The sequence below is a fragment of the Bacillus rossius genome, chromosome 7, assembly GCF_032445375.1.
Source record: "Bacillus rossius redtenbacheri isolate Brsri chromosome 7, Brsri_v3, whole genome shotgun sequence".
Taxonomy (NCBI): domain Eukaryota; kingdom Metazoa; phylum Arthropoda; class Insecta; order Phasmatodea; family Bacillidae; genus Bacillus; species Bacillus rossius.
Window position 1 is genome coordinate 38,919,656 of NC_086335.1, and position 16,541 is coordinate 38,936,196.

At 36.9% G+C, this 16,541-nt stretch overlaps 1 protein-coding gene across 1 annotated transcript in view; it reads right to left on the reverse strand.

Moving 5' to 3' along the window:
- Positions 1-16,541, reverse strand: part of LOC134533861 (acetylcholine receptor subunit alpha-like) — a 171,814-nt gene that overhangs the window by 14,285 nt on the left and 140,988 nt on the right. The window contains exon 6 of the mRNA XM_063371563.1: positions 9,815-9,951. Coding sequence (XP_063227633.1) covers positions 9,815-9,951 — 137 coding nt within the window. The remainder of the gene's footprint in view (positions 1-9,814; positions 9,952-16,541) is intronic.

The following is a 16,541-nucleotide window of genomic DNA, read 5'->3' on the forward strand; positions in this document are numbered from 1 at the left end:
CGATGGTGGGGTTACAAAGTGACGTATCCTGACAATTCCTATCTCCATGCCTTAAAACATCAACATTTTCCCTAAGTATCCAGTTCCCCTTCAAAACCAAAAATTGTTATTATTCAAAGATCTTCTAGCTCGTCGATGCCGGAGAACCAAAGCAATGTTTCCAGCCGGCCCACTATCTCTACCTCAGCCTGCGCGACTAAAGGTATGGGTCACAAGGGCAATTTTTTGTCAATAAAGCTGGTATTTTTTACATTAATAGGTTTTGTTTCAAAAAAGTCTGTACTTTGGCGGGGTTTTCTGACAATTATTTTTTCAAACATTAACTGGTTAATATAAACATCGAAACCTTTTTAGTTGTTTACATTGCGTAGTTTTTCTAAATTTAATATTATTTACATATTACTTGTATGAATTTTATAAGAGAGTAAGTTAAAATTAAATCAGCCTGGGTTTTGTACCTTTGTGTGCATATGTAATGTAGGTACTTATTTATGTTAAATTGTTTAGTTGTAAACAAATGAGTTTTTTTTGTAATTTTATTTTTATTAATATTAACACTAGTTAATTCCTGGAATGAGTTGCAATGCCTCGATTAATTTTTGTGTGATTTGTTTGAAGTATCTCAATCTCTCTCGTATTATTTGTTACTCTATATATCTATTTATGTATACCTATATATCTCTCTATAAATACCTCTCTTTATCTATATATCTATATATCTATATCTCCCTCTGTATCTTTCTATCTTTATATCTTTATATATCACTCTATAGCAATGACAATTTAAAAAATTAATGTTTTTACCTATCTATATTTTTATATATATTTTTACCTATCACAGAAGTGACATAATGACATAAAAATACGCAAGTATTCGAATTAAACGTTGTATCAAATTTTTGAAGCAATGGATGAAGAATTTCGGATTTTAAAATTTGGAACGTTACAATTTTTATTTATAGAGATTAAAATGAAACCCAAGTGTTTCATAGACTGGGTTTTTTAAACTGGTATTAATGAAAAAAAATACCACCCCAAATCCCGTGGGTTGGAGTACACGGCCACCAGCCCTGCGGGTCGCGCTACAAAGGCATTCTCCACCGGAGGGAACTTGTATTACACCTGCGGGCGACGTGCCCCTGCACAAAGTCACTCTGCAACCCGCCTGGCACGCCAGTCGGCGGGGCGGCATGCAGCCCCTGCGGCCTGCACAGACTACGCCATCATGCGAGGGAATCATGTTTCGGGGTAATTATCAGCGGCCGGTGGTAAGAAGAATGTATTGAATTTCCATATTAGCATTTTTTCAATTAAATATTGCTAGTCATTCACCCTAAAAAAAAGAGACCTTGCGATGTCATCTTTAAAAGTAAATTTTGACCCAAACTAATTACTAATATTTCCAATTTAATCGATAGCCTCACAACTAAACGAAACGAAACGTAGATAAATGTGTAATTTTTTAAAAAATAAAGCATAGCATATATTCTTACAGAACTATCAGCTATAACTTAGTTAAATAATTATTGCTTGTTATATTCTTTAGTAATCTTTGAGGCACGCAGTATCATTATGATTTAGATTCTGTGCCAGGCCTTAAAGCAATTTGTTTTATTTTAAAAACTACGTGGGTATTTATTAAATACACATAAAAAACCTCGAGCGATTTTGCTATTACACAAAATTAAATATTCCATTGTGCATATCAGCAGAATGTTAAGGTTTCGGTCCAACAGCGTTGTACTGACGCGTTAACAGTATATAAAGATTTGTCACAACAACAGTAACATATAGGTATATCTGGTTCGGGTCTGAAAGATTCGTCTCCATCAACTAGACAACCTTGACAGTTACTGTGGTATGTTGTTCGCAATTGTTCATGATGCGCGAAGACACGAGAGGAGTAAATGTACGAAGACTCCTTCTCGTGTGAAGTTTAGTTGTGATGTCATGTTTGATTTACTCGTATTGGCAATTGGAGACGACATGCTAAAACATGTGAACGTTGAACTACCTGCCGAAATTTCGACTCCTCGGTTTAGGTTGAAGACTCTTATGCGTACGAGCACGCAAACCGATGTTCAGCAACCGATTGTGATGATGCCTGGACATGAATCCAAACCCAAGACGGTGCTCTTTGCATTACAGGTAAGTGATAATGGATTCATCATGGATATGTCTGCATTTCGTGGATAACTTAGGTAGATCCGAAGACATTTTTACTTTTCTTGCCGATATCAAGCAGAAAATAATAAATCAGCTTAAAGATGAAGTAGCAACACACGGACTTTAATTTATAATTTATGGCTGGACTACATTTACGATAAACCTGAGCCACTTGAGGACAAAGTGAAGAAGTGTGCTTTCAAGACGATGAGTACTGCTATTTACAATTCTGACAAATCAGAGAAGTCTGTTAAACACAGTACAGAGAAACTCTGTCAGGAAGAAAGAAGCTACATAAAAAAAGGATCTGGCTGGACGCTTACTTCAGTGGATAGACTGGAGCTTAGAATGAGTTTTATCAACCCATTACAAAAGTTCGAGTAGATGTTTATATTTTTAAATTTATGTTTTACATGAATACATATAGTAAGTAGAGTAAAAATTAGGTAACAAATGTTTTATTAGTAATTTTTTGTTTTAGTTATATAACCGTTAATTTTATATAGTGAATTATAATATATTTTTTTTGCCTTTATCAAGGATCAAACCAAGAAATGTAATAGATTAAATCAATCATCAGTTTAACAAGTTTTTTTTTATGATTTTTGGAATTATTCTCAATTTTATACCTTAAAAATTACAGATTTTCAAGATGGCGGCCAAGACAGGCCATAATATGATGGATATCGTGAAAGTTTACTGTCTGTTGATAAATAATTACTGCACTCTAGCGGGTAGAAATTAAACCAATATGGTGGCAGCAGACTCTGGCAGACGACATGTGTACTATGTGACACTAGCGTTCCTTGTATCGAGTACTGAAAATAAAATGGTGGGAGCGCTCTCTAGTATACGATATGTGTACTACATGACACAAGCGCTCCAGGTAGCAAGTACTGATAATAAAGATGGCCAGCAAACGAAAATACGTTGGTGGCTGTTATGTCATTATCCAAGATGACGGCATCCAGCAAACGAAAACAAGATGGAGTATCCAAGATGGCGGACGTGACGTCATACTGACTGGCGTAATATCTACCTTAGAATTAGTGGTGGCAAGTCAGTCTGCTGGTGGCTTCCGTGGAGGAACGATCCATCGTAATTTTGTTTGCCTTTTTGGGTTGGAACCGAGGAATCTAAGATATAAGTGCGCTTTTATTAAATATTTCATGAAAATCCTATTTAAATAATTGCTTATATTTAAATTTTTCCCGATTTTCTAACTAAAAAATTACGGATTTTCAAGGTAGTGACCATAACGAAAAGTGCAACATTTCTAAAATCTAAGATGGTGACTGTTATGAAAATTGCAACATTCTATAATCCAATGTGGCGACCGTAACGAAATGAGCAAAGATAAGGACATACACATCCAAGATGGCTGACATAACGAAAAGTGCAACTATGATGTCATACACATTCAAGATTGTAGGGGTAACGAAAAGTGTAACATTCGGTGTTTGGGGCATCGATTTCAAGATAGCGGGATTAAAGTAGCCGGCCTAATTAAAATTTCATGGATGACGTGGTCAAAATCCTGGCTTAGCGGTTTGAATTTCTTGATTTTGAAAGACTCTTAAGCCACTTTTTAGAACATTTCAAACCATCAGCATTTTTTTTGGATTAAAATGGGGAACTTTCTCTCAAAATGGGATTTTACCCTTTGAATTAGATAAATTGAAATATTTCTGAATTGTTGAAAATTTTGGCCGGATTTTTTTTCTAAATCTGGAAAAAAACTTTTTTTTTTTTAATTTTTGACATATTTTGAATCATTTTTTGTAAAATTTGCGGAAAATTTTGAAGGTAAAGGTCAATTGTCAAAGGTCAAGGTCATCTAAGATGGTCTTCGTGACGTCAGGGCGGTCGGTCATTGACCTGCTGTACCTCGCTCCTCAGCCTGAAGCCTGTGCCCTACTAATCGCAGTAAGAATTAATTGTAGTAGATTCTAAATATGAATTCTTGCAACATTTTTTAAAAATCAAGTTGACCTGTATTTATTTCCTATTGATAGATGTTCCAGCAAAACGTGACAGAAAATGCTTACTTACTCATTGAGTAATCTGTAAAGATAGCAGTAAAACGAATACGTTTTCGTATGCTTCTGAGCTTGAAGCGGATAGCCCTGACTTGGGAGATGATGTACTTGCAGACATAAGTCTCACACAGTGAGTGAAGAGGGCTTCATTGGAGATAAGGCGGAGTATAACTCATGTCTGTGTCTCACCACAAGTAGCGTGGACTGTGAAGATTGTGAGCAGAACTATGATTAGGTTATTCTCAGATACCAATTCTCCTAAACAAATTATATGACGCGTAACATCTTAGCTCTCGGTATACGGCATTTGCTAGGGGTAAGTTCGTGAATGGCATGGTAGTCGCATGGGACGGAAATCTGTAACCGCGGTGCTGTCATCGCGGATGGCGCGAACCAAAATTCACAAATTATAGTACTTACTGTATAGTAAATTTGAACAATATGGGCAGTGTTTTAATAAAATTTCTTGTCGAACATCAGGCCCAAAGCCAGGGTTTGGTATTTTTTCCAGTTTTTTTTTTTTCGCTTTTATTGTAGCCATATCTTTACGTAGTTTAAAATTTTGGTCTGCTTATCAAAAGATCCAATAGTCGATGTAGCTGTTCTGGCAACGAATTCTGGCGACGGGTGTGGACACTACGCGTGATTTGCGTAACGAACTGTAGCTGAAAACTCAATTTGCGTGTATACTTATGACGCTCGGCATTATTTTCAAGAATTCTACGTTCAATTCCGTTCCTGAATTTCATATTGTATATAAGTGTATTTACAATATGAGAACACATGAATTTTCTCGTTACGGAGGTTAGATGTTACATAACTCTGTCTAGTACTGAAAGACTCGATCACATTTTTGTTTTGTGTTAGATCTATTCGACAGTGGGGTGATGGCAGGTAGACGAAATCCAGGAATACCGGGAAAAAATTCGGCCATGGAAAAACGAAAGCAACCATTCTAAAAGTTTCCAGGAGTTACTTGGGGAATCCACGGATGTCCTCAAGTCGGACTGCCATACCAGAGCTCTAACTCTAGTCCTAAGTAGTACGAGTGTTCATATATATATTATTTTTGATACGTTCACACACGAAAATGTCAATGACCAGGAAAATTGAAGTTCGAAAGTACAAACACATAAAATTTCAAAAAAAAAAAAAAAACGTGAACACAAATTAATTGCGGGATAATGAATGAAACCGGCGAAGCTCAGAAAAGCAAAAATACTCTAGATTAATTAAGCACTTACTCCTAATTAGAGATACACTCCCACTTGCCTGTATCTCTTGCTAAAGATAGTAAGGCTAGTTTTTACTGCAACACAATAACAAGCTTAACACAACAACTCACATCCATTGCGTAGGAGCTTTAGGTACGCAGAAATGACGTTTATTAAAGTCGTTTATTATTATTTTTTTGGTTTTAGTTCGTTAATATAATAGTACGTGGTAAGAAATTTTGAAATAATTTAATTAATTGAACTGTTCTATTCTGAATATTAAATTTTATATCTCGGGGATATTATATGCTGCATTTAATATTTTTATTTGCGTGATCTAAATAAAGTGAAATTATATCGTTCTGAAAGCGATAAAAACGTGTTAAGTCGACGTATTTTATTTTTCAGGTCTGGCATTAATTAAATTATGCGCATTATGGATTTAAATCGCGAACGTTTTACTTTATTTTACCATATGCCCTTACCCTCCTCAAGTACACTTGCATTTAATGGTTATTTTTATTCTTTTTCCCTGCTCTGAACTTTTCTTCTGACGTAATCTTCCTTAAGAAGCCGTTTACTAATGTGCGGTCATCCAAACTAACTAACTCTCATCCTTTTTATTGTTTGGATGCTCTGTGTCCTTAGTGGTGCCTCACCACCTCGTCTGATAATTTTATATTCTCCTCATTCGCCACAGCTGCAGATCAAAACTTTCCACGTAATTTTCTCTCTCTTCTTTTTTCACAGGTCAATTACAAATACAGTTGGATTGCTTACTTCAAATTTACTTTTAACTCGGCTAGCAAACTTCGCCTATATCACAGTCTCTATCGACAGCATTATCACACTTGTGGTCATACACAAAAAAAATGTTTTAAATACTAAATTACAATGAATTCACCGGGAAAACTATTTGTAGCAGCCAGTCACTGTCACCATCAGAAAATTCATGAAACTATATCGTTCAATTTGAACGATATAATATGTAGCCTAAAACTATTCAAACCAATATCAATTTCTTCCATCATCCATCTGCCACAGTGTCACAGGTTTACAAACCCTTGGACAGGCGTTGTGCGAGCCTTTTCTGGGGTTAAAAATTATATGTTTCTAAAGCAAAATAACATTTTACTGTACATAAAAAAAATAAACCAAACGCAGTAGCTATCAATTTAGAAAATAAGAGGTTTTTAAAAGCATTATGTTTAGGAATTATTTTTCTTTGATATGCTGCAAATATATTTAGAGTTTGAACAAGTTTTTAAAATCACAATTCACAGGCAGCGATTATAATTTTTTTTAACGGCTGATTACAAAAGAGTTGAGTCAAACCTGACAAGACTGCAATACAGATGTGGGCTGGTGGATTGGGTTTCTACATAGATAACGTGAAATTTCCTATCGTTTTATAAAAAAGAAGCATTTATTTACTACACGATCTCTATTATAAGTTTTATAAAACATGAAACAGCGAATTTCAGTGGAATTCTAACAAAACACAGTCCATTAAAAATTATACTCTTACCTTAGCTGTCTGCCAACATAAATGGGTATTTATATGACCGTAAAACCGTCATTTCACTTAGAGATTATAATTTTTCACACTGTGGAATTAAGAAGCGTTCCAATCAGGTGAATACCCTAAATAATAGCGCTTGTACTTATGAAAAAAAATCTTTAACTTTTTTATTCTTCTTAGAATAATATAAACTTTTCAGTGTGCTCATTTACCAGCTTGACATCTTCCAACATTACGAGCTTTAAAATGTTAATAATCATAGTTACAAACATTTTTGTGACTATTTAATGCTATGAAATAACAGTAAATAAATATTAAATGATAAATTGTATGAATAAACGTAAAATGCAAGAGAGCTATTGTGATTCATTTACAGGAATAGTCCTTTAATAAATAGTATGAAAGAAAAAAAATAATTCGCATGCTTTAAACATATGGCAGATAATCTAGGGTTGTCAATATCACGCTTCATTTATTTTTAAGTTTGTTACAAAAATTTTATTTGAATGAATTGGATTTCAATGTTCGTTACACGGTCTTCCACTGATTTCAATAATCATATATATATATGTCTGGACTTTAAAGTTTTGTGACACAAATAAAAAAAAATATTTTGCTTCTATAAGCTTACTTAAACTTTTCAGGAATAAAAAATGACCATAGAGTAGTGCAATGCGTAGTTTTCTACAATCTCAAAAGACATCACTGTACAATAAAATACTTTTCGATAAAACATTTTATCAGAAAATTTTGTTGAGGGTCAACATTTTGTATTCACAACACTTTAAACTTTCTTACACTTAAACAAAAATAAGCTGGCTTACAGGTAGGGACCTGTACCAAACAAACATTCCTGTAACACTCAGAACTGCTATAAATTACAGATGACTTTACGATTATTTCTGGTACTGAATATTTGCTCATGTTACCAAGAAACAATAATGACATAACTGTTTTGAATTCTTTCCTCTGCTCAACCTCCGAGGTTAAATGGTGTTCTATACATTCATTCCAACATCTGTTTAGTTATTCTTCATTCATTTTTCAGTAACATCAATTCACTTGTGCATGTTCATATAAACTATGGCGACAGAAAGTTTGCAGGGACGGAAAAGAGGGAAGGCTGGGTTGGAAGGGGTGGTAGCGAGAGAGAAATAAACCACTCACTGCACTTGATCAACACGAGAAGCACGCCGAAGCTGAGGTTCTTGCTGGGTATCGACAGACAGGTGGAAAGGTGGGAATGGAGGAGGCTAGAGAAAGAGAAGACCAGGGGAAGGGAGGCAGAACATAGAGTGCTGTCGTCTCTTTGAAAAACAAATCTTATTAAAACAAAAGTGTTTCTAATTACGTAGCTTTGATTTGTGATAGTTATAAATTATGTGTTTATGGCTTATAAAAGTTATAATTTATGGTGTTTAAAGCTAAAAAAAATTTTAATTTGTGAATTTACGAGTTATAATAGTTATAAGAAATGAGTTTTTATTTTATGTGGTAAGACATTGTGTGTTTCAAATATCTGCTTTACTAACTTCAGTGTTTCTAAGTTATAACAACCTTAATATTTAAAATTCTATCTTATGGTTTCTAAGTTTCGTGGTTTGGTATTGTGTTTTTCTAACTTATGAAAGTTCTAAGTTGCGTGTTTCTTAGTTATGATCGTTATAACTCTTGGAAGTTCTTAGTTACGTAGATATTTTTCGAGAATTTTAAGTTAAAGCAGTTAAAGTTACTGCTTTCTAAGTTATAAGTGTATCCTGATGGACACGAGGATCATGGTGTAGAAGATGCACTCTCCGGGTGACAGGAGACAGGGCGGCAGGAGGCTGGAGCAGGGACCAGGGCAGCGGAAGGGGGATGCGGGGGAGTCGTCCACTGTACCTGATGGACACGAGGATCATGGTGTAGAAGATGCACTCTCCGGGTGACAGGAGACAGGGCGGCAGGAGGCTGGAGCAGGGACCAGGGCAGCGGAAGGGGGATGCGGGGGAGTCGTCCACTGTACCTGATGGACACGAGGATCATGGTGTAGAAGATGCACTCTCCGGGTGACAGGAGACAGGGCGGCAGGAGGCTGGAGCAGGGACCAGGGCAGCGGAAGGGGGATGCGGGGGAGTCGTCCACTGTACCTGATGGACACGAGGATCATGGTGTAGAAGATGCACTCTCCGGGTGACAGGAGACAGGGCGGCAGGAGGCTGGAGCAGGGACCAGGGCAGCGGATTGGGGATGCGGGGGAGCGGCTCACTGTACCTGATGGACACGAGGATCATGGTGTAGAAGATGCACTCTCCGGGTGACAGGAGACAGGGCGGCAGGAGGCTGGAGCAGGGACCAGGGCAGCGGAAGGGGGATGCGGGGGAGTGGTCCACTGTACCTGATGGACACGAGGATCATGGTGTAGAAGATGCACTCTCCGGGTGACAGGAGACAGGGCGACAGGAGGTTGGAGCAGGGACCAGGGCAGCGGATTGGGGATGCGGGGGAGCGGCTCACTGTACCTGATGGACACGAGGATCATGGTGTAGAAGATGCACTCTCCGGGTGACAGGAGACAGGGCGGCAGGAAGTGATGTGAGGACCAGGGCAGCGGATTGGGGATGCGGAGGAGCGGCTCACTGTACCTGATGGACACGAGGATCATGGTGTAGAAGATGCACTCTCCGGATGACAGGAGATGGGGCGGCAGGAGGCTGGAGCAAGGACCAGGGCAGCGGATTGGGGATGCGGGGGAGCGGCTCACTGTACCTGATGGACACGAGGATCATGGTGTAGAAGATGTACTCTCCGGGTGACAGGAGACAGGGCGGCAGGAGGCTGGAGCAGGGACCAGGGTAAGCGGAAGGGGGATGCGGGGGAGTGGTCCACTGTACCTGATGGACACGAGGATCATGGCGAAGATGAGGTACTTGCCGAGCAGCGGTACCACTAGCGACGTGGGAGGGATGATCTCCACCACCAGCAGGAAGAACACGTGCAGGCTGATGAGGATGGAGATGGACAGCGTCACCTGCCGGACAGCACCACCTCAGCATGAATACTCACTTTTACTCATTTTGGATTTACATCTCGAGTTCATTAAAAACGGACACTATTTCTACACGTTAAAAGAAACTGTGAAAGGAATCGATCATCGTATTTTTGAAAGGAACCATACCAGCATTTGTCTGAAGTAAGTTTTGGGAATCTACGGAAAACCAAATAAGAACGGATGGACAGGAAATTCGAGACCTCTGGAATTAAGGTCCAGCGTTTTACCTTTTGATTTAATGCAATATTTATTTGACATACACCATTGCAGTTTTGCACTGTTTGTCATGGAACATTTTTTCAAGAATGCAAAAAGAAGTAATAACAAGCCTAAATTAGCCGATGTCTTTCTGATGGATTAAACAGTGTGTGTGTGTTCGTCTGTGCTGCCATCGAAGTTTTGTCCGTAATACCTTTTTAGTTTTATAGTTGGCTCCAAATGTTCGATATAAGCTAATTTAGTCTTTTTGTCTGGTGGTGTCTTCTCTGTCTGTGTCTTCATGCGTCTATGATAGAAAGTACACTCGAATGCTGTTATTGAAATACAATGAGTGTTTTGTCACTACACGCGCTAGAAGTGAAATTTCTCATTTAAATAATTAATTTTAATGCTAAAACTAAAGAAAAATTTAGATAATGGAGGTTCACAATAGAGGTTAACTATAATTATAATTAATGTTGTGACAAAAAATCTCAAAAATATTCTTGTAGTCAGTCGGCTGACTCTACTTTATTCGGTACCTCCCCTCCCCATTTACACTTTCAAGCGTCCCAATCCTGAAAATTGCACTATACGTTACGCTCTGATAAATAATCTCATTGACTTACGCTAACAGATGTAAAAAAAATGGATCACTCCGAAGTTTTGATTTTATCTATAAACATATATTGATGTATAAACACCTTAGCTCTCGGTATATGGCATTTCGCAGGAGTAATTTCACGAATGAAACGGAAGTCGATTGTAATTGAAATGTGTAATAACGATGCTGCCACCTATGGACGTCTCAGAAATCTCTAAAAGATGGTGGATCTGCCTGATTCATCCGCTAATATTATTAACTTTCGCGAACTTCGGGGGACGTACGAGGCAAATTGATGTGCGAAACTAGACTGTTTAATACTACAACTATTTTTTGATACTTTGTTATAATTTATAGTCATAAACATAAATGATGACAAGTTAAAAAATACGCATTCCAATTCTGACAATCGTTAGTTAACATTGGAATGTAGAGAGCGAAACGTTTGACATACTGTAAAGACACAAGACATTGCTAGCCTAAAATAGTAGGCGCCATGTTGAAAAAATAATTTCGTTTTAAGTTTTTATTTTTAAATCTTAAATGTTAAATCAGTTCAATATGTTTAAGGTTTGTTTGTAGAAAGTAAGTGATGATTTCTGTCGTGTAAGCAAAAACAAATATACATATACTTAGTGTCATAATATTGGTTTAAAAATGTTTCAGGTTAGTTTTGTTTTATGTATCAATTGCACTGAAACTTTCAGTTTAAAAAAAATAATGAAAATGTATCACCGTATTCGCACAACACAATTTTCCTGGATAATAAATTATAGGTATTTTTAAAGTTGCACTTGTTGTGACTATTCAAGTTTACAAAATGTATTCTAGGATCTTTCACTACCATAAAGTTTGCTTTGGCTCAACAATCAGCTTAGTGCGTCCCTCGATGTTCGCGAAAGTTAATATATATTTGGGTGCATGTTGCACAGTGGGTCCGCCATTTTGACGACTTCGGCTCGTGGCTGTAGCAGTTTCTGCACGCAGGCGCATTGAAATTTCAACCTGTTATAATTCCGTTGTGTAATGATAGCCTTTTTTTCATTGTATATCTGGTACATACCAAAATTTCACCCTCAAAGTGCCTAAAGAAGTATAACCTCAAAAACGCAGGCGATGATAATTCTGGTCTAGAGGGAAGTGTCACAGGTTAGGCGTCGAGGCATTTGCATGCGACACGTTCGGTACTCCTGTTGTCCGGATAGCCCTGAGAAATCAATAGTACCATCTTGCTGAACATAGTTACAGTTGGGTTTTCAAAAGGGGATTAATTTTTTATCATGTTTCCATAAAATGAATACGCTCGGCAGTATTTAAAAAAAATTCTACGTTACATCTCGTGTCCGAAATTCGTATTATAAGTTATTTGCAACCTTATAACACATGAATTTTCTCGTCACCGAGGTTAAATGCGTACACATCACTGGCGAGTACTGAGACTCACTCCAAGTGTATTATACTTAGAGACCGGAAAAATTCGCAGGGTTCAGTGACCTCCATGATAGACTCCAATATCCTCTACACACTCGGGCAAATGCCAACTGTTCATTGGCTGCATACTTGTGAGTCGTCTCGACTGGGTGGCCTGTGATTCGACACTTCAATGAGTGGAGGGTCTCTAATTGGCCCTCAGTCCTCCAGATTAACAGTGAACCAATGACAGAAGCAGCACTAAGGTGTAATTATTTGAATTTTAGCATAACACGAAATGAACCCGCGAATTTTTTCAGGTCTCTAGTTATACTCCTTTGGACCCGTTATGAAAGAAAATGGCTAGAATAGATTTTTACAATGCGCGCGCAGTACGTAACAAAAATTGATAGGATGGAAAAAAAAACTTCTTAAAAATAAAAATAAATTATATATGCTTTTAAATCATACACTTTATTTATTGATATTGAATACTTGTCCATATAATTAAAAAACATTTATTTATTGTGAATATTAGATATATGAACTGTGTTTATAAACTTTTTCAAGTGCATTTTCAAATGTGTCAATATAAGTGAGTTTATGTTCCCGTATGCATAATTTATCTGCATTATAAATTAATTCAAATTAATAAATTAGTAAAAAAAATATTCACCATATTTAATTATTAATTAAAAAAAATTTCTTTAATTTTACTACATTAAATAATTAATTTTATACACGTGATTATAATAATATTGAATTCTGAATATATATATTTAATTTAATTATTGTTGAGGTAAATTTCAAAATAGTTCAGTGTCTTGAAATCGGAAAAAAGAAGTGTAACTTCTAACGCGCGTATATAATTACGCACAATATTTTTTTGTAAATCTCTCGCTTCAAAAGGGGTTCCCCCCCCCTTCCTGGCTGTGAACGGTGCAGGTCGGACAGCGCGATGCAGAGAACAGTTGAAGAGCGACCACACGGGGCGGTGGTTGGTTGCGCGGGTCGCACGAGGAGCGAGGTGACCTGCTTCATCCCGCGGAGATAACGCGAGGTGAAGGACGATGATGGATGTTGTTCCAACTCGGTGGGCACCGGCCGGTCCGAAGTCCTCCCCTCTACCCACCCTCCAACCACCCGCCGAGAGCTAACAAGTCCTCCGATGGCGCTCACTGCTCCCCGAACATGGAGGGGCGGGCCGGGGAACTGTGGAGAGTATGGCTGGGCCTAGCTATTTCCCATCACGCTGACTGCAAAAGCGATTTTTATTTCTTCACACATCATTATTTTCATCATTCAATTTATACAATCTAAACATGAATGATTCTGGGACTGTGTGTGTATATATATACACATTGTTAATGGGTAGAAAAAGTAGTAAATCATTTAAAAATGCAAAATATTGTTTTTGGAAGGGAACTATGTATGTGCCCAAGATTAGATATCTTAAAAGCACTAGATTAATAAACAAAAAAAATTTGTACATATGTGTTTATTTGAAACATACATAACACCTCAACATACCCTTTGACTAGCATACCTGTAATTTTAAATTCCTACTTTTCAGGATGATATTGCGCATAAAATTATTCCCTGTTTTAGACACTGCTATTTAAAGGAAATACAGTCCCAAAGCTTGAACGTCAAGACGAAAAAAAATACAAATCCTTTTTATTAACGGTATTTTACACTGTTAAATGATTTTGAACTATCTAAAACTGAACGTGTAATAATTATTCTAGTTAGTAATTTAATGTGTATTGGTTAAATATTTTGGACTATGCTTGTAATTTAAACGGAATTTTTATTTGTTACGACAAACCTCTTCGAAGGAGAGCAGTCACATGAAAAATAAAATGATTTTGTCCAGCCTATTAAATTATGTGTCTTCCGTAAACACTATTTTCGCTAGATTATTTTTGAATATGTATATATAAATTGTTAATTTTTTTTTGCGGGAGAATATGTTTCTTCTAATTTTTAGGAGATTAAACTAAAAATGAATTTTGGTTAAGTTAGGCCAGCGACATTAAAATTCTCTAAAAATAGTAAACATGAATGCATAAAACAAATTTATTTTTCATTCCAACCACGAAGTTGCAAATGCGAGCAGCGAACCTCGCATGTGTTCCTAACTATGATGGAGTACCACCTGATTTCAATGACTCTTAGGGCCTCCCTTTAACAACGAATATTCGTAACTTTTCTGGAAGAACTTTCTTTCCCTCATAATTTAGTTTTATAGAAAGTTTTATTGTCTTCGGTTTGTCGAGCAACCCCCCGCCCCCCTTTTTTTTAATTCGTTGGTAGAAGCTCAACCATTCCGCGGTACATATTACGACCAGGTCGAGACAAGACAAACAGTTGATTTTCTTTTTTTCTAGACTCAATCTCCACACGAAATTCGCACTCTCTAGCGCTAAATTTTTACCAATTGAACGAGGTCTTCGTGATCCCGTAAAATGTACGACAGTACAATCACTGAAGGAAAATAAAAAAAATATTTGAAGGACAGCCTAGAAATTGCAATGTCTTCACAAATAAATTTCGCGGATTTGTTTCAATCCAGGCTAAACTCAACTTGGCCAAACATAATCAAGCCTTTTTAGAAAGATCATTGGAAGATCACATCATTTGGCTGGCACAACGTGATTTGGTAACGACTTCTCTATCAACGGAAATAAGATGTTTATGTGATTAAAAATACTTTTCTACCCAATGAATAGACACATGACTTTCAGTTTCCGAGTATAAATTATGGGTAAGCCGTAGCTGAATGCGTTCATAATGTAAGTGTATGTTTAGGTAATGTGTAAATCTTTCCTTGCCTAACAATTATCTGAAGGCATAAATAAGTGAGAACGAGCTTATTATTAAATATTACTGCCGAATTATATTATTAAAAAGTAATTTATAGATTGTAGGTTTTTATTTATAACTTAGAGGAACAATTAATTTACATACTTTAATTTAAAGCATACATTTGATTAGTATTGGTGGGCAGGGCTTTGATGAAGAGAGTAAACAAGTCAAACTCAAACTCTATGTTCTCTTATTTTTCACAGTTTGTTTTATTAAAGTTCTTTCGACCAGCCGCGCAACTTTAAATTTCAGCTAATCTGGAAACAATGGCAATTCAAGCACTGTAAGTTTGTTTGTTTCTTGAACGAAAACATCACTTTTTTTTTTCTCGGAACACAAAAACGGATAAATGGGTTAGGCGCGAAGTGGGTGGAGCATGAAAATGGTGGAATATCTGGAAGAAAGAGCGGCGGGAAATGGCGACATTTTTCAGCGATGACAGTCCCCGTTGTCCTTCCCCCATTTCCGAGCCAACTGCTCCCTGCAGAGCCATCGCGGTGTGCAGTTGCACAGCTTCGCAGCGCTCTCTCATTCATTAATCAGGAGAACTCGCCTTATTTTGTAGGACTACTGTGTATTCCACAGAACTCCTGATACTCAATTTCCAAGCATCTTTTTCTGAGGAAAGTATATGTTTCAAAATAAAAAATTCAGCACACAAGTCTCCCACACACGTTGATTTAACGTTACAAAAACCATTACAATGTCTACATTTCTAAAATTATGTATGTGAAACATTGTGTAATTTATGGAAAATTACACCTCTATTAGCTTTTGTAAACATGTCTGTGCATCTTGCATCGCAAACAGTTAAGCATATGTGCTTTGACAGAATAAATCATTTTGAAACCATTCTTCTAATATTAGGTAAATATTCCATTAGTCCGTACCAAGACACGCAAAATTTTATATAGGTCTGTTTTCCTTCGTGTAACTTGTATTTTCAATACATTTAAAACATAATCAAAAAGTAAACTACTCTTTATCAATAATTCTGACTCAGCTAATCTATTTTGTATAAACATCAAATATTTTTCATGCACAAAACTTAATTTGTTAAAAATGTGAATTTATTTCTGGATAAAATCATTGCCTGTAACGGCTCAATGACTTTCAGAATAGGTTGAGTTCCTAGAAATCTTCAATACATGAAGCCTATGTATTGCTCTCATTAAGTTTTTGTGGCAATGACATGCTTTCTTTACATTTATAAATTAATTGTTATAATATTTAAAAAAAAATGTGAGCGAGTTCTGCAGTACTGGCCAATAATGTGTAAACATCTAACCTCTGTAACGAGAAAACGCATGTGTTCTCAAACTGAAAATAAACTTATAATGCGCGTTGCTTGCGTTATTGCGTTTCTTGCGTAGCTTATAAACCCGGGCTTAGAAAAACCACGTGGCAACGCATAGCGCTGTTCAGTGTCGAGAGTGATAACATTTCTCTTTCAAGTACGTAACCCCCCGCCGCCGCTGGAATTCACTGC